The 19858-nt window shown below is 40.8% G+C and overlaps 1 protein-coding gene across 14 annotated transcripts in view; it reads right to left on the reverse strand.

Moving 5' to 3' along the window:
- Positions 1 to 19858, reverse strand: part of LOC132815678 (histone deacetylase 9-like) — a 766519-nt gene that overhangs the window by 472446 nt on the left and 274215 nt on the right. For all 14 annotated transcript variants that reach the window (XM_060824722.1, XM_060824725.1, XM_060824717.1 and 11 more), the window contains one exon: positions 2239 to 2310. In XM_060824722.1, coding sequence (XP_060680705.1) covers positions 2239 to 2310 — 72 coding nt within the window. The remainder of the gene's footprint in view (positions 1 to 2238; positions 2311 to 19858) is intronic.

The raw sequence follows: 19858 nt of genomic DNA on the forward strand, positions 1-19858 counted from the left end.
GCAGTTCAGAAAAGGATTACCAGATTAATAACTGGAACTAATGAATTGTCCTTTAAGGAGATTGGACAGTCTGGTCTTCTTTCCTCTGGAGTTTAAATAAGTAATAGATGACTTGATTGAAGTGTTCGAGATCTTGAACAGACTTGAAAAGATGGCCTTGGAAAGGACGTTTCCTCTTGAGGAGGAGACCAGAGCTAGGAGGCCATGGTTTAAAATCGGGGGTCAACTTTTCAGGACAGACATGAGGGAATTTTGTTTCTCTCAGAAGGCTATGTGACTTGGAAACTCTCTGCCACAGAAGCCAATTTGAACCATCAAGTCTGCACCGGTCAAAAACAGAGCTTAAAAATGTGTTGCTGGAAAAGCGCAGCAGGTCAGGCAGCATCAAAGGAACAGGAGAATCGACGTTTCGGGCATACGCCCTTCATTGGGAATACATGGCAACCATGGGTGACAAGGAAAGTCAGGAACATGATAATAGCGAAAGGAAAAGCATACAATGTGGTGGGGATTAGTGGGAAACCAGAGGATTAGAAACCCTTTTCAAATCAGCACAGGACAAATAAAAAAACAATAGGACTGTGAAGTATTTTGAAGTGCATGGTAAAAGAGGGCTGAGTCAGCATGGTTTTGCTAAAGGAAGGTCATCCTTGACAAAACTGTTGGAATGCTTTGAGTAGGTAACAAGCAAACGAGATAAAGGAGAGCCAGTGGAGGTGATCTTCATTGATTTCCAGAAGGCCTTGGATAAGGTTTCACACAGGAGGCTGCTAAATAAGAGCCTATGGTTATGCAGACTCAATGGCCTCATTCTGCTCCTATATCTTATAGTCTATAGTCTTATATCAATGCCCCAGGTCACTGATGCCTTCAACGTGGAGAAAGAATTTATCCTGCTCTCACCCTTCATAATTTTATCCATCTCAATCTTACCCCTCTCGATCTCCCCTGCTCCAAGAAAACAATCCTAGTCTGTCCAAATACTCTTCATAATTAAAACCCTCCAGCACAGGCAACATCCTGGTAAATCTCCTCTGTACACTCTTCAGTGCTATCACATCCCTCCTATAATGTGGATCCCAGAACTGCACCCAGTACTCTAGCCCTAGCCTAAACAACATTTGATGCATTTCCATCATCATCTCCCTGCTCTTAAACACTATGTCTCGGCTAATAAAGGCAAGTATCTTTCTGCCTTCTCAACCACTTTATCCACCTCTCCTGCTCCCTTAAGGGACTGCCAGAATAGCACACTAAGGTCCTTCTGATCCTTAGTGTTTCTCAGGGTCCTATTATTCACCATGTATTCCCTTGCCCAAGTAAAAGTGGGGGCATTAACTATTTTTAAGGCAAAGATGGGTAGAATCTCATCAAGAAGGGGGCCAAAGGTCCTGGACAGTAGCTGGGAATGTGGAATTCAAAACACAGGCAGATCAGCCATTATCTTATTGATGGTAGAGTAGGTTCAAGGTGCAGAATGATCTCCTTCTGTTCATATTTTGTACATCCGTCCTGTTTTGGGTCAGTCTCTACAACTGAAGGATGCTCTTCCTGAAGCGGCAGGGTCACAACTGAGGCAACCACAATTGTCACGTTTAAACTCACTGGAGCTGTCTAAGGAAATGGCAAACTATGCACATAACTCATTCCCCACATTTAGTGATACTGATCTCTTTTGTATGTATACTTAACAATCCATATTTCTACGAATCTGCAGTTTTATTCCTTGCCTATGCATTCAACTGTTTACTTAAAGCAGGACAGCTCCACATCTAAAGTCATCTGAAGTCCTGTAAACCAGCTCTCTGATTTTCCCTTCCCTTCTGCCCAGCCTATTGACAATTTCTTAAGCAATATAATTCCAAATAGCATTTCAAATAAAGGGAAGGATGGAGAGGTATTATCAAGAGGGAATTTAAGTTGCCATTTCTCTTCAGTGGCATTGTGATCTATTTGTACAATTTACAGTAGGGTGCTCCAGGACTACCTTTCATATTCACTGCACACAACATACATAAAACAAATTCAAGTAACACACTCATGTATTATCCTACAATAGTCTCCTATTAATAATGCACAGGTTACTTCTTAGATTAATAAAAAGCAGAATTTCCCCACAGTCTGATTGTCAGGTTTCTACAGAATGTTTAATGTAGAGTTCAAACAACTTGAATGTAATCAGGAGAATAACAAAAGCATGTTATTATACAGTATCTCTATGATATTAAATGTGCTTACCTGAGGTGAGCATGCTATGCATTCGGTCTTGAGCCAACAGCTGGATCGGTTGCTCTCGGTCAGAAACCCCATCTGAGGAGAAACATGATTCAGTCTCATAAATAGTCTGCAGCATCTTTCCTTTGAGTCCTCACTTCAGCCACATAAAAGATTCATCAGAGCACCGACAGAGTCATTTCCTCCTTAATTCTTCCTCTCGAAACAATCAGATGACTTGCACATTATTACATTGTAAAGTGCTCTCTTTCTTTCAATTCTAAATGGTTAAGTGCCTCTCTCAATTTTATATTTTGGTTGAGCCAAACACACATAGTTACAAAAGGCAACTCAAACTTTTCTTTCCAAAGGACATTTATTTTTTGCAGTTTTCTTTTGACCTGTTTGTTGCATGAATTAAGTTGAAAGTAACTGGAATGGTAGTCATCACAGTTCAGGGAAGCCTTTATTTTGCTTCGTAGTAAGCACTAGAGGTTTGCAAGTGTAGTGTCTAACCACTGTACGCACAAGTCTGCACTGCCCCTGTTTACTTCTCTCCAAGTTGGCAAAATGAAGTGATAAAACGTTTACATATGAATCAACAACAACACAGCCCACAGGCGACAGAAATAGAACAATGGCTTGTGTTAACCAAAAATAGGTCATGCATGGCAGGGATTGAGCTGTATTAATGCATTTGAAAAATACCACTGCAAGAGCAAACAGTGTACAGCTGTCCAATCCCTCAGCTGGATATGCTGCTCTCCAGCCCTGCTGCAATATCTCAAAATGTATTGACATCTATTTTTGTTCATATACTCAGAATAGAAGCGGCATCACTGGATCCTGTTTACATTAGTCAAAATCATTCCAATTTGTCCAAGATACTTGCTGATCCAAATTTGAAGCAACAGTGTGAGTGAAGCTGATCATTCATAATTCATGTCCCATTTTAAAAATGTTCCCTCTCTGGACGTGATGACATTTTAAACAGGTTCCAGAATTTTTAAAAACTTCAGTTCATGTAAACACATGGTCAGAACAAGTGTTGGGTTTACTGTACACCAGTTTAGTGCACTTGGTTTATTACCTCAGTGGGAGAGGTAATAGAATCATAGAATCCCTACAGAAAGAGGTCTTTCAGCCCATCAAGTCCACATCGACCCTCCAAAAAGGATGCCACTCAGATCCACTCCCCTAACCTTTGCACATAACCTCAGATTTACCATAGCTAATCCACCTGACCTGCACATCTCTGGACACTACAGGGCAATTTTAGCATAGTGAATGCACAATTTTGAACCTTGAAATGAAACCAGAGTACCCGGTAGAAACCTACGCAGACACAGGAGAACATACAAACCCAAGGCTGGAATCAAGTCAAGTATTGGCTGGTAAGCAACATTTTATGATTGTTTAGCACTGCAGCACCTGAATGAGATGCAGATAATTTATTTTTACAGTACTACAAAATTAGTAAAAGTCATTTAAGGCTTTTGATAAAATGCGATTTATTTCATTAAGATTTCAGGGTACTTTCATAACATCAAAATTGTTGCATCACTGCATAGATTCCAGACCAGACAGACAAATGTTCCTTTAAGAGAGTCACATGACATCACAATCCATGCTCCCTCTAAGATGCACAGCCGCTCTGATGTTGCACACACGGTGGTCAGTGATGGCGATTGCGACATTGACTTCTGGTTCTGGAAATTGTTGCCCTGCACTGACCTTGGAGGTCTGCACAGAAGAAAAAAAATTAGAGGGAACACTGGTCACAACATGTCACATTCCAACACAATGGTTCCTGCCTGACTTTTAGTCACTCTCTCATTGCAATGAAGTAGATGCTCAGTTATATGTATGTTACATATTGTAACATCAGGACAAAGCTCAGATAATGTATAATACGATGATTTTATAGCAATGTGAACAGTTTGTTTGGTCAATAAACTTCAAGATATCTATGCAGAAGTGGGTAGTGCAGATGCTGGAGATTAGAGTCAAGATTAGAGCAGTGCTGGAAAAGCACAGCAGGTCAGGCAGCATCGGAGAAGCAGGAAAATCGTCATTTCATCAGGAATTCCTGATGAAGGGCTTTTGCCCAAAAATGTCCTGCTCCTCTGATGCTGCCTGACCTGCTGTGCTTTTCCAGCACTACTCTAATCTTGACTTCAAGACATCGATCTCAACAAGTACTTTGCCTCTCTGGTATAGGCTATGTGAGCTAAAATATAGGGCAATAGTCAAACCATATCATACTGGCAGTACTATTTGACACAAGAAACTACATCATGGTGACAGCAAGTAAACTTTTGATACTAAAAGCTGATAGCAGCAGTGAGAGTTGTGAAGAGTTCTGTTTCTATCAGTCATTTTTCATCACATACCTGAGTTCAGAGCTAAAGTTAACAACCAAGTCTCAACTGTTACAAATATAGCAAAGCAACATTGAACCAGTCATAAACACACACCCTCTCTTTTAAAAGAAAAGCTCACACCACCGATCTATTTATAAAGGGTCATACAGATAACACTAGGTAAAACTTGTAACCAGGTGTCAAAACAAAGGTACAGAATGTGATTTCACCGAAGCTAACTCAACTGGAAGGCTTTTGGAACTGGTCATTGCCACTGCGCTAATTAAAGTTTCCACAGAAGCGCTTCGAAATAAACCTTAAAGAATATCCCATTGATGCACACGAGAAAGAGAGTGCAAGTTCAAAGCATTCCATGCTGGTCAGCAGCATCTACAGGGGCTTGACTCTACATCAACAACTGCAGTCATTAACAGATTCTGTAAAACACTCAAATCTTGTAATGAGATATGACTTGTTTCATCTCTGGAACCAGTCTAACATTTCTTAGCATATCCAAGCTATGTTCTACAAGACGCTATTGAGCTAAAACCTTCCAGGAATCCAACTGCCCAGCAAAACTCCAAAATGCAACCCAAAGCTGCACAGCAGTATGTGAAGAACAGTCAACCAAGGGACAATGTCGATGATGTTTTGTCCATGGCACAAAAGCACATCAAAGTCCAAGAAGTATCTGCAATGCCACAGCTTAGAGACCAGTCAAACAGTCAATGTGGTAACATTTACACTCCCACTAGGCCGTGTCAGAAAAGTGATACATCCCAAAAGGAATGGAAATCATGCAACAAATGCCAAGATTGACACGGGTGCAAGTGCAAATGTCATCCCTTTCCACATCTTACAAGAAATATATTCAGAAGACTGACAAATACAGTGCAAATCATCATAATAAACTAACTGTTTATAATGTGTCAGACAACCCATACATTGGTATTATTCAGATCAATGTCGAAACAGTTTATTGGGATGACTAATGGTATTTTTCACATTTAGAAACAGTAGTTAACAAGATAATTCACAAGATAATAACACTCACAGTCACAACACTCAAAATTCTGAACTGCAACATTGAGTCTATATATTATCTGACTAATCTGCCCAGCCTTGTTTGATGCTTTTAGCAACTTTGAAGGTGATACACTATTACTTCTGAAAAATCATGACAAACCCAGAACTGAGCCTCATAAATACAGTATTCACTTTTAGAGTAAGCTCAAACAGGAATTGAATTCAATGGAAGAAAGCAATACCATCCAGAAAGTACAGCATCACACTGAATGGTGCAGCTCCATTATCTGGATTTTAAAAAGCTGCTATTAAATGTGCGTATGTTTAATTCCAAGATGACTTTAAACCACATTAAAAATGTACCTGCACAAGCCTCCAACCATGAAAAGGTTAACCCAAAGTTCTCAGATGCATCCCAGAAAGGTTTTGGAGTATGTCTATTTCAGTTTGCCAAGCTTATTGTGTTTGGTTCCAAGATCCTTACAAGAACTAAGGTGAAGTGCTCAAACAATCAAAGAGAGATTTTTGTTGAGAGGATGCAACAGATTCACACTCAGCAATCATTTCATTGCTAATGCGGACAGCAGCCATTAGAGATGATTTGTTGGAAACCTCTCATAGTAGTCTCCACAAGCACAATGATTACTTGTTAAGATCCAAGAGTACAATTTAGAAATTCAAAATAAACCAGCTGACTAAGTGGCTACTTGCGAATCTCTTAGCTGACTTCCAAACCCTGTGAAGAACAAAAATATTCTTCAAGTGAATATTGTTCAATTTCAGCTAGATGATTACTTCAGCTTTGATCTCATTTATTTTGCTCTGTAGAGCACAGTTGCCAAGCGGCATCCGCTGCAGCAGCAGCTCAAAAAGATCATCGACAGCAGGTAGTCTGAACACTTTCAACAGGCCCACGAGACAGCACATGCTGCCTGGTCATTATGAGATGAATTGGAACTCTCAAGGAATGTAATATTCAAAAGTCAACAGGTAGTAATTGTACAAGCTCTACATCTAAACATGCTCGGCACATGTACACAGGTTATGTGGTTGCAGAAAAAAACCAAGATACTGTGCCCAGATCCACTTTTTGGCCCAGTAACAATAAGGACATCAATCAAGTCATTAACTTGTGTGAAGCACATCCATTCCATTGATCTCAACAACTGAGAGATCCTTCTATACCACAAGATTCTTTATGAGTCATAGTGCACACTCATAACCGATACTCCCCATATTCAGCTTGTATTTATATGGACAATGAATATAAGACATTTAAAAATTCTTCATATCAGATGAACTGCTTCTAAAGTTGAAACATTTGAGAATGCTGCACCTGGACTGAACACAGCATTATCGTAGAAATACCACTGTCATGAATGATCAGAGAATTTGATTGATTTGGACTAGTTAAGGAATTAACGTTCACCAGGCCTTGTCCCCACGCTTCTTTGAACAGGCAGGAGGGAATTTCAGATTTTTGGAGAGACTGGAGAAGTTCAGATTGTTCTCTTTAAGGTGAAGAGGCCTAAAAGGAGTTTTGAAAAAGATGACCAATATTATGAAGGGTTTTAACAGTGTAAATAAGGCAAAACTATTTCCGGTGAGAGAAGTACAGTGTTAGTCTCCTTAAGGGTGATGACATGAGGAAACGTGTTAACACAGTGAATTATTGTGTTTTGAAATGAACTGCCTGAACCATTGGTGAAAGTGAAGTCAATAGTAACATTCAACAGAGAACTGGATAGACATTTGAATGGAAAAGATTCACAGGAGTATGGAGAAACAGCAGAGGAATTGAATGAACTGAGTAGCTTTACCAAAAGACAAGCACAAGTTCAATATGCCAAATTGACTCCTCTCATGTTGTGCCATTCTTCAGCATTTTCAGTCAGTGATTGAATGGAGTCTTCACATTGAATTACTGATCCTGCTGTATGTTTGGGTTGGAAAGAGTTAAACAAGAAATTCCTGTTGTTTTGCCTTGTGCTGCAGGTACTTCGCTTCATTCCAAATATGGTAAAGCAGATTCAGCAAACAGCATCCAGGATCACCTACACCTTGCAGGATGTAGCCTGAGCCAAAGCAAGGAGAATCATTTCAAAAATCAGAATAAGATAGTCATAGAGATGTACAGCATGGAAATACACCAGTCCAACTTGTCCATGCCAACAGATATCCTAAATTAATCTAGTCCCATTTGCCAGCACTTGGCCCATTTCCCTCTAAATCCTTCCAATTCATGTACCCATCCAGATTTCTTTTAAATGCTGTAATTGTACCAGCTTCCATCACTTCCTCTGGCAGATCATTCCACACATGCACCATCCTTTGCATGAAAAAGTTGCCCCATGGGTGTCTTTTAAATCTTTCCCCTCTCACCTTAAGCCTATGCCATCTAGTTCTGGAGCCCTTCACCCCAGGTAAAAAACCTTGCCTATTTACCCTATCCATGCCCCTCATGACTTTATAAATCTCTATAAGGTCATCCCTCAGACTCCAAGGCTTCAGGGAAAACAGCCCCAGCCTATTCACCATATCCCTATAACTCAACCCTTGCAGCCCTGGCAACATCCTTTTAAATCTTGACTGAACCCTTTCAAATTTCACTATGTGCTGAACCACAGGAGATGGGGGAGATACTAAAGGGTATAATGCATCAGTGGTTATTGTGGAAAAGGACTTGGAAGATATAAAATCTATTTCCTCACATTCTATATCTTCATGTCCTTCAAACACTGATGCAAAATACTCGTTTAGCATCTTCCCTCATCTCCTGCAGTTGCACACATAGGCTGCCTTGCTGTTCTTTGAGGGGTCCTATTCTCTCCTTAATTACTCTTTTGTCCTTCATGTATTCATAAACTGCCTTTGGGTTTTCCTTAACCCTATTTGCCAAAGCTATCCCATGTCCCCTTTTTGCCCTCCTGATTTCCCTTTTAAATAAACTCCCACTGCCTTTGTACTCTTCTAAGGATTCATTCAATCTGTATTATCTATACCTGACACATGTTTCCTTCTTCTTCTTGATCAAATCCTCAATTTCTCTCGTCATCCAGCATTCCTTGCAGCCACAAGACTTTCCTTTCACCCTAATAGGAACATACTGTCTCTGGATTCTCGTTACTCATTTTTGAAGGCTTTCCATTTTCTAGCCATACTTTTACCTGAGAACATTTGCCACAATCAACTTTTGAAAGTTCTTGCCTAATACCATCAAAATTGGCCTTCCTCCGATTTAAATCTTTAAGTTTTAAATCTGGTCTATCCTTTTCCATCACAATATTAAAACTAATAGAAGCCTCACACTGCTCCCCCACTGACACCTCAGTCACCTGCCCTGCCTTATTTTCCAAGAGTTTTGCACCTTCTATAGTAGATACATCCACATACTGAATCAGAAAATTTTCCTGGACACACTCAAATTCCTCTCCATCTAAACCCTTAACACTATGGCAATCCCAGTCTGCGTCTAGAAGTTAAAACCCCCTACCATAATCACTCTATTATTCTTACAGATAACTGAGATCTCCTTACAAATTTGTTTCTCAATTTCCCACCGACTATTGGGGGGGGTCTATAGTGCAATCCTAATAAGGTGATCATCCCTTTCTTATTTCTAACTCCCACCCAAATAATTTCCCTAGATGTCTTCCCAGGAATATTCTCTGTAAGTACAGCCATAATGTTATCCCTTATCAAAAATGCAACACCCCTCCCTTCTCTCTTCAGCCCCTTTTTTAATCCTTCCTATAACATTTGTAACTGAGAACATTAAGCTGCCAATCCGGTCCATCCCTGAGCCACATTTCTGGAATTTCTTTGATACCCCAGTCCCTGAGTTCATCTGCCTTCCCTGTAGGGTCTCTTGCATTGAAATAAATGCAGTTTAATTTACCTTGTTCTCTGCTTTGTTCCTGTCTGCCCTAACTGTTTGACTTGTTCCGTATCCTAGCTGTATCAGTCTCAGACTGATCTTAACCCTCACTATTTCCATGGGTCCCACCCCCACCCCCACCCCCACCACCTTACTAGTTTGAATCCTCCCAAGCAGCTCCAGTAAATCTCCCTGCCGATACATTAGTCCCCTTCCAATTCAGGTGCAATCTGTTCTTCTTGTATAGGTCACTTCTATCCCAGAAGAGATTCCAATGATTCAAGAATGTGAATCCTTCTCCCCTGCATCAGATCCTCAGCCACGCTTTCATCTGCTCTGTCCTGCTGTTTCTACCCTCACTAGCTTGTAGCACAGGGAGTAATCCAGATATTAGTACCCTCGAGGACCTCCTTCTTAAATTCCTGCCAAATTTCCTATATTCTCCCTTCGGAATTTTCCTTCCTAAATCATTGGTTCCAATGTGTACAACAACCTCCTGTTGGTCCCACTCCTCTTTGAAAACATTCTGCACCCTCTCTGAGATATCCTTTATCCTGGCACCAAGGAGGAAACACAGCATTCTGATTTCTCAATGCCAGCTGCAGAAATGTCTGTCAGTTCCTCTTAACAGAGAGTCCCCTATCACAGTCAGTCATCTGGAAGATGATGTACCCCTCATTACAATAGATCCAGCCTTGGTACCAGAAACTTGGCTGTTTGAGCTACATTCCCCTGAGAATCCATCACCCCCTACATTTTCCACAAAAACATATTTGTTTGAGATGGGGATAGCCACAGAAGATTCCTGCATTACCTACCCCCTTCTCCTACCCTTCATGGCAGTAACCCATTCACCTGACTTTGTTGCGGTTTTTCTCCCTTCCTGTAACTGCCACCCATCATCCCCTCAGCTCCTGTAAATTCCTCATTGCCTCTAACTGCCTCTCCAACCTATCCATGTGATCTGACAGGATTTGCAATCAAACACACTTATTGTAGACATAATCATCAATAACGTGGAAATTCTCCTTAATCTCCCATATCCGACAAGAAAAACACATCACTCTACTGAAGGCCATCTTTGCACTTTAATAATGTACAGAAAATAGCACAGTTTTACTGCTCTAAAAAGATACTGCTCCAGGCTAACTTAGTGCCTATGTTTTATATTTTTAAATTTTAATCAAAAGACAGATTTCAATACAACATATAACCAAAACGAACCCACTCTATTTACTATTAAAAACTTATCTGATCCTGTGGTGTGAGGTCTCCAGGTTCCACACACGTTCCTCCAAGGTAAGCTGTGAATTTAGCCATTTATTAATTTTTCTTAGATGCACTCCAATGTCCAGAGATGCATAAACTCAAACAGTAAAGGCAGTAGCTGTGCAGATTTACTGCTGTGTCAGTTAACAGTGTAGGTTTCCTTCTTTCTCTCTCTCTCACTGACCATGTGAACTCTGCCTTTGTTCTTTCCTCTTTTTTAAAGTGCCATGTTTTGATCTTTTTTCCCCAAACTTCCAGAACAATGCAACAGCTTGTAAAACAGTAATTACTGCTCCTGGAATTTGAGGAAATCACTTCCAACACCTAAAATACCTCAAAAAAGGAGTAGCTCTTACAGGCACTTTTTTTTCCCTTTCCTCCATCTTGCATTACCCAGAAACCTTAATACCCCCACCGGCAAAGAAGCAAACTACCATAGGAGCAGTAAATTCAAAATAAGCACTAGAAATGCTGGAAATAATCACCAGATCAGACAGCAGTGGACAGAGAAACTGAGGGTTGAATCTTATATTTTTTTGACAAAGTGTGAGGTATGTGGGTTTATTGGAGGGATTTTCACAGTGAGGTCCTGCAAGGTTCTTTACTGTGTCTTACCAAATGCATATCATTAACTACCTACCTCACCTCCTCACATCCTTCACATCCAACTCTATCCCTAACTTACCGCGGAACATTCCCAAAACAATTTAGGGGGGTAGGTGATGGCCAAGCGATATTATCACTAGACTATGAATCCAGAGACCCAGTAATGTTCTGGGAACCTGGGTTCAACTCCTGACATAGCAGATGGTAGAATTTGAATTCAACGCATTCAATTGAATTCTGGAAATAAAAATTTAATGATGATGATGAAACCATTGCAGATTGTCAGGAAAAAAAAACTCTTCTGGTGCACTAATATCCTTTAGGGAATGAAATCTATCATCCTTATCTGGTTTGGCCTACATATGACTCCAGTCACAATGTGGTTGATTCTGAAGTCATCGCCTTGCTGTCTGAAGATGAAAGAACCAATGGCCAGAGGAAGCATCAGCAAGACTGCCTCCTGCATCCTCTGCTAGCTAACGTAGTGACACCCTCAGTAGGGATGTCAGGATTTAGAAAGCTTGGGAGCAGAAACTGGTGAGCAACAGCTCCCCAGGAGGCAGATAAGAATTGGCCTAGGCCTCTGCTATTCAGAGGGCAGCCAGTAACCAGTCAGCCTCAGCAGACCAGACCCTGTGGTGTCTGCAAACAGAACCTTTGTTCACATACACCAGGAGGAACGGAAGCAGAAGGTTTCACTAAGGCAAGGGATTTTGTTGTGACTAAGAACTTTCAGTTGGTGGGAAATATGCTTGAACAGATCAAGATTGGTGAAATTGATGGGCTGGAAATTTTGGCAAATATTAAGATTGGTAAGATCCCAGGGCCAGACCAGTTTTTTCGTAGGTTGCTCCAGGAAGCGAGAAAGGAGGTTGCTCAGCTGCTGGGGAAGATCTTTGCTTCCTCTCTCTCCACAGGGGTCATACTGGAGGATTGCAAGGAGGTGAATGTTGTTCCTCCTTTCAAGAAGGGTAATAAAGAAATCCCTGGCAATTGCAGACCAGTCAGTCTTATGTCTGTGGTTAGCAAGGTTTTGGGAAGAATTCTGAAGTATATGACTTAAGACTATTTGGAAAAGCATTGCATGATTAAAGGCAGTCAGCATGGTTTTGTGAGGGGCAGATCATGCCTCACAAATCTTATTGAGCTCTTTGAGGAGGTGACGACATAGATCGATGAAGGTCAAGCAGTGGATGTGGTGTATCTGGACTTCAGCAAGGCATTTGATAAGGTTCCCCAGGATAGGGTCGTTCATAAAGTTAGGAGGTATGGGATACAGGAAGATTTGGCTGTCTGGATTCAGAATTGGTTGGTTGACAGAAGGCAGAGTGTGGGTGACAATGGAAAGCATCTTCCTGGAGATCAGTGTTGAGTGGTGTCCCACAGGGCTCTGTTCTTGGGCCTCTGCTCTTTATAAATGACTTGGATGAGGGGGTTGAGGGGTGGGTTAGTAAATTTGCTGATGACACAAACGTTGGAGGTACCGTTGATAGTATTGAGGGCTATTGCAGGCTGCAGTGCAACATAGACAGGATGCAAAGCTGGGCTGAGAAATAGCAGATGGAGTTCAACCTGGATAATTGCACAGTGATGCATTTTAGAAGGTCGAACTTGAATGCTGAATATAGGATTAAAGACAGGATTCTTGGCAGTGTGGAGGAATGGAGGGATCTTGGTGTTCAAGGGCATAGATCCCTCAAAGTTGCCACCCAAGTGGATAGCATTGTTAAGTAAGCATGTGGTGTTTTGGCTTTCATCAATAGGGGGATCGAGTTTAAGAGCCGCGAGGTTTTGCTGCAGCTCTACAAAACCCTGGTGAGACCATACTTGGAATATTGCGTCCAGTTCTGGTTGTCCTATTAAAGGAAAGATACGGATGCTTTGGGAGAGGGTGCAAAGAAGGTTTACCAGGATGCTGCCTGGACTGGAGAGCTTGTCTTACAAAGAGAGGTTAACTAACCTTGAACTTTTCTCTCTGGAGAGAAGGAGAAAGAGAGGTGACCTGATCGAGGTATACAAGGTAATGAGAGGCATGGATAGAGTCGATAGCCAGAGACTTTTCCTGAGGGCAGGACTGACTGGCACAAGGGGTCATAGTTTTAAAGGTGTTAGGAGGAAGGTATAGAGGAGACGTCAGAGGTAGAGTCTTTACGCAGAGAGTTGTGAATGCACGGAATGCGTTGCCAGCAGTGCTGGTAGAAGCAGAGTCATTAGGGACATTTCAGCAACTGCTGGACATGCAGGTGGACAGCAGTGAATTGAGGGGTGCGTAGATTAGATTATTTCATTTCAAGTTAGGAATAATCCTCGACACAACATATATGTTCAATGTAAAACACAGGTATGTGGGAGGGAATGGCCCTCAGGCCCAGAGGTTGCAGCAGTGCAATGAGTCATGTGACCATCTGGCTGCGTCCTTGGTCAGGTTAGTAGCTACCCTGCACAGCCAGTCCTGGCTCCCTCAGGGTTTCCTGGAGAGTTGCATATACTGTACTCTATCACCCCAGACAATGATCTTCATGACTACAGGCTAATGAGAAGATGACAGCAAGACTGGTTTCCCGTTCTCACAAAAATGGTACTAGTAGGGCATCAATCCAGAAGAGGAGAAATCCCCTCTCGGAACACTCCAGAAGTGACTGGGCCCTCCACCAGACCTGTACTCTCCAGCTACAATCAGAGAGGGTTCACTTGACTCCGACAAGAAGATACTGGCATCTCTGGGCCATTCAAACATAGACACCCCAGAGGTTGCCCAGCCAAATGTCCAGAGCTAATGGGCTTCACTGCTGAGCAGGCTCCCTTCACTCCAGCTGCAGAACCAGGGAGAACACCGAGATGGAGTGTGAGAGAGAGAAAGAAGAAAATGTATTGAGGACACTTTTGTGGCATAGGTGACAATACATACAGCATTTATGATGTTTTTGATAATATTCATTATTTGAACCTTACATCTGTTATTGGACTCTCCTCTAATCCTGAATGTATTTGTCTCACATAATGGCTAACTCCTTATCTATAAGGAAGTCTGATGCATTGGTGAGTTTCCTGCAGCATCTAGAAATGAGAATAAGGGATATACAAGGTAATGGGTCCTGCAAACACCACTGCATCTTGTCCTACAAGATCCTTATTCTTTCTCTGGCCTCTGAGTTCAAAAGAGTTGGCATGAATGAAATGATCAGCAATGTCTGAAGAAGGGCAGTGCACAGTAAACAGGGAGCTAAAGCATTAGATTACCTACAATATGGAAACAAGCCCACACCGACCCTCCGAAGAGTAACCCACCCAGTCACATTTCCTTCAGACTAATGTACCGGACAATTGAGCATGGCCAATTCATCTGGCCACCACAAGTTTGGACTGTGGGAGGAAACCCACACAGACACAGGGAAGAATGTGCAAACTCCACACAGATAGTTGCCTGAGGCTGGAATTGAACCTGGGACCCTGGTGCTGTGAGGCAGCAGTGCTAACCACTGAGCCATCGTGCCACCCTTCTAGGACCCCACAGGTCTGTAACCTGTACAGTGCACGAGTTGGTGTGTGTTGTCATTTTCTCTTTCAAGGGATTCACATCAGTGGGTCTTACAGCCCCCTCCCTGACTGTCACTTACTCCGCCCACTCTTCATTTGCTTGTAGCCATTTTCTTTCCCATTGCACACTTTCAATTTCCAGCACAATGGGAGGTGACAGTGAATGTTTTTCCATCAGTGGCTTTCACTACCAGCTGGCCAGATCTGAAACATCCCTATTCCCCTTCCTCTTAGCCTTTCCCATGAACCCCATAGATCTCTCATCTCCCCATACCCCCAATTACATGAGCTTGCACCTTCCCACCAGTAATTGCAGCTAGATACAGCCATACACTGTCTCCTGCTTGAAGCTAGAATACTCCTGACTGCAGATGAACTCCTTATCCCACATTACCTCATTCCCATGCGTGCTTTACTGTATCCCCCACTTGATGATAGTGTTGCACCTCCCCACGCTACCCACTTCTCAGTTGTCATCCATCTTTCCCCTCAACCTGCAGCTCCCAATCCGAAAGGATAGATTCCAGAGTCTCCTTCCCATGACAGCAGTTTGATTCTGCCACACAACTTGCCACAGCCCACATTGAATTGAATCTTACAGGGTCTGAGCAATGTTAATATTTCAGGTTGATGACCTTTCATCACAACTAGAAAAAGGTTAGTGATATGACAGTTTCTGAGTAAGTGCAGAAGCACAGAAAGGCAGGAGGAAATGAAATGATGATAGGAAAAATCTGTGATATGGTAGAAGGCAAGAAAGATTAAATGGCAGAAACAAATGACAAGATAAGCAGTGATGGTAAAGCACTTCAGGACTTGACATTGAAATTAATATTTATAGATTGTAACCATATGTCCAACTTTTGGGGTGGGCAATTGTGAGTAGTAAAGTCATCTTTTGATTCCTTACTGATTTAATTAACACAGTTTACAGATAAACCCATCTCATTCTTCAAAATGATTGACAGCCCTACTTTGCATTTCTAAAAGAAGCTTCATAATTGTTCAACATTGTTCCAGAAGGAGCTTTGTTCCTTGTAAGATAGCCTAGATAAAACAGCCCACTTGTTCATATACACTGTGGACTAAATCTTGTAGCAAATTAAACTATGCACCATGATCATGCATGAATATCTGATGTGACCAAGATTTTGTATGCAAATTTATGTTATGTAAAATTTATAACATCCAAAACAAGCAGTATGTTGACACATTTTGTGACCCAAATCTTTTCAGTAGTATAACAGGTTTATTGTTTATTAGTAAATGTGAGTAATTTATTCATTATAATAAAACTGTATTGTTATGCTATAATGAAAAACTACATGGTCCAAAAAAAAAGAAAGTTTTACTTTACAAGGCCATTGAGTCAAGAGCAAAGTGGCAGATAAGCTACACAACAACTCTGGCTCACAACCTGACTTTACAGAATAACTGGCAAAGGGAGATTACTTGGATAGACTTACCCAACATACCTTCAACTCCTAAACAGTATCAAGGAATAGCCATGGTCAGAAAAGTAAAATCACTTTATTCCTTCAGAGATCCTGCACAGACAATCAAGTACACTTGCATAACTTGCACCATTGTGTTTCATAGTTTAATCTTAAAACACTCAGAGCAGAATCAGCTGCAGTGGCAAGTTGAGGATACAGCAGACCAATGGGTCGTGCTCTGCTGTCTGGGGATAATCGCAGAGCTCCTCCATTGCAGTCCAGTCACCAGAGATATTATATAACCACTTTAATTGTCTGTATGATGACATTTGTGCAGGATCGTGCCTCATACTATGGACATGCTGCCCATCCATATGTGGGTTACACGATGTAACCATAAATCAGGGTCAGCAGATCACTCTTATCACCTAGCAACTGTGTTGTCTCGTCTCTCCTAGGGCTCAATCTCAAAATAGTTGTTGATTCTTTTAATACTTCTGATGCGGGAGTGGTGTTTGTAACTTTTCGTACTGAAGAATTAATCTTAATCTGTCCAAGTTTATGAGAGTGCAGTGACTGAACTGTTGAGGTCAAAAACAAGGATTGAATTGGGCATGAATAAGCAGTCATTCCTTTACGATGTGTCGACTTGTGGCTGTAGAACAATAGCACAATGTAGAGAGAAAAGATCGCCAAGGTCAATGTATGTTAGAATGAAATTGGTTATGAATGACTAACTCTGCAGACTGAGAAGCAGTACCCATACTATACCTCACCAAAATAACACCCGATATGGCCTGAACCAGAAGTGTGCTTACACAATGCTATTCTACATCACAAAAAGCAGTAGCACCACCAAAGCAAGCAGTATGTTGACACATTTTGCGACCCAAATCTATTCAATAGTATGCTTGATAGCAAATTCTGCATTAATCCAGTAAAAATTATAATTTGATTCTGCTTCAAAATAATTATAACACTCACTGAAATATTATTTATAGGAAATTAGTTTTAACTAAATTGGATTAAAAGTGGCTCATTAAGTTATTTGCTGGCAAGGTTATTACTGATTCAAAAGAATTACAAACTTCACTACTTAATCAAAACTATTTTCAGCCTCAAGTAACCAAATTCTGCTTCTCTCAAAAAGAAATCTTAAGTTATTTTAAAAACTTTGCATCTGACCCTAGATATCTATACATTTATGTACTGATGTCACTGACCTTTGTACTTTGCACATGGAAATCTGAAAATCACATGACCTGAACCCCATAGCTAACCAGTGAAGATCCATCAAAACAGTAAATAAAACACACCAAAAATAAGCACTACCACAGTTAGGCATTAGTGTGGGGGTAATTAAAAAAAAGAAAAAAAAAAGACAAAATTAAATAAAACACACTGATGGAGAAACCCAAAAAGCAATGATTTTGTGCAAGTAACAGTTAACTTTTCAATTTCACTTGCTCTTGATGACATGCCACTGTACCTAGAGATGCTCCACAATTACTCACCACTTGAATGTCACCGCCAATTATGAAGGCAAGCTCAACATGTACGTTCTTCAACATTTTGGTAATCAAAATGAAAATGCAAAATAGAGAAAGTCTTTAATGGATACATGGCATACTGTTTTCTTTTAATAGTCAGTGAAATACATTCTTGTCATATGAATCTCATACAGAAATAAGTTTAAGCTAACATCATAAATACATGAGGGGCAATCTTACACATTTGTAATCCTGAAATGGAAATTTGCTGACTGAAATGTATATCAGGAACTCAGGAACATTTATCTCAGTTTCCTGCCCACTAAAATAAGGTGCTTTTCTGCGTAACTTTAACAAAAATGAAAAGCATTAAGTATGAGTAAGTGTGTTCTTTTTGTTATTTTTGCTCACAGCAACAACATGCATTCAAAGGAATTACACTGCACCACATGATTTAAAAAGAAGTGATATCAATGCTTGCAAGGTATCACATAAATGAGGAATGTTAGAGTGAATACTTGACTGCTTGAAATAGAATAATGCAATGTTAGGAATAGGTTACAAATAGGAACACACTAGATTAGGGTGTATCATATGTATAAATAGTAGTGTATTTCAGAAAATGAAGAAGTTTCCAGATAACTTCAATTTAGCTGGAAACCATGCTATCAAAAATTGATGATAACTTATTCATAATTACATGACTCATATCGTGATGATTCACAAATTATTTAAGGCAACCAATGAACTTTGAATGTAGCATTATCCATAGGAAAGATTTGTTTCATATATTCTAGATTTAACATTTCCCTGCCCTCAACCTGCCATTTCAACCTCCTCACGATCCCCAGTAGGAGCGATAGCCAAGGGACTTATTTCAAGATCTCTATTAATGTTCCTCTATAACTGGCCACTAAGCTATGCAAGAACAGCTGTAGAATATCTGTCATATCATATAAAAAATTTGCTAACTTACAAAACTCAGAAAAGCTGAACAACATCTTCAAAAAGGCTGATGCAGGTCCAAATAGCTGACAACACAAAAAAAAACAAGAACTGCAAAACAGCCCAAGATAAAGCCACTTAATCACTGCTGTTTAAGGAGACTGGAGCTTTCCTGAAGAAGATCTTATGCCCCAAACGTCGATTCTCCTGCTCCTTGGATGCTGCCTGATCTGCTGCGCTTTTCCAGCAACACATTTTTCAGCTCTGATCTCCAGTATCTGCAGTCCTCACTCTCTCCCTGTTTAAGGAGACTGCATAAATTGAAGTTCTTGTTGGTTCAATATTTTGGAGTGGGCAGACCTTCTGGAGCTCTTTGGAAACAGAAGGGCTGGAAGACTGGTAATGTTATGTGTCAGATGGGAAGCCTGATGTTTTCCTTTTGTAGTGCAGCTTTTCTATAAAAAAGAATATTTGTAGATTGGATGTTTGTACAACAGAGCCAATTAAGTGGCTAATCCTGCATTGCTTCCCAGCTCTAATGCCAACCTGGTGAATTCTGGTGGTAGTGGCTGACTGCAGGTTCCCTAACTGGCACTCAATGACCTATGGAGAAGCCATTAGAGGAAACAGCACAAGCACAACACTACAACACCAATGTCCCATATCTGTGCCCTGATCACTGGGACATGCCTGGCTGGCCCTGGCTCCTCTAACTAAACTCACTTGTTTTTGAATGTGCCATCTATTTAGATATCTTCTCCCTATAGCTGCAGCCTCAACAATGGATTCCACTAATGGTGGCAACGCTAAAGCTGCTAAGCTGCCCTCCTTCTGAGTGGACTGATCGGAAGAATGCTGAGGTAAAATGAATTCCTCATGTGTCGATTGAAGAATTCACTATTTTGAAATGAAACAAGAACAAAATCTTCATTCCTGAGAAACTCATCCACTGAATTTAGCTTCCTTTAATTCCTTATATTATGAAAGGCATTGAAATTCCTTGTCTCCCTTCAAATTATATATAATCACGTAGTACTGGCATGTCTTACTGTGAAACATAATGTCATAATGGAAGGCTGTGAAACCAGAATTATG

This window comes from Hemiscyllium ocellatum, chromosome 5, assembly GCF_020745735.1.
Source record: "Hemiscyllium ocellatum isolate sHemOce1 chromosome 5, sHemOce1.pat.X.cur, whole genome shotgun sequence".
Taxonomy (NCBI): domain Eukaryota; kingdom Metazoa; phylum Chordata; class Chondrichthyes; order Orectolobiformes; family Hemiscylliidae; genus Hemiscyllium; species Hemiscyllium ocellatum.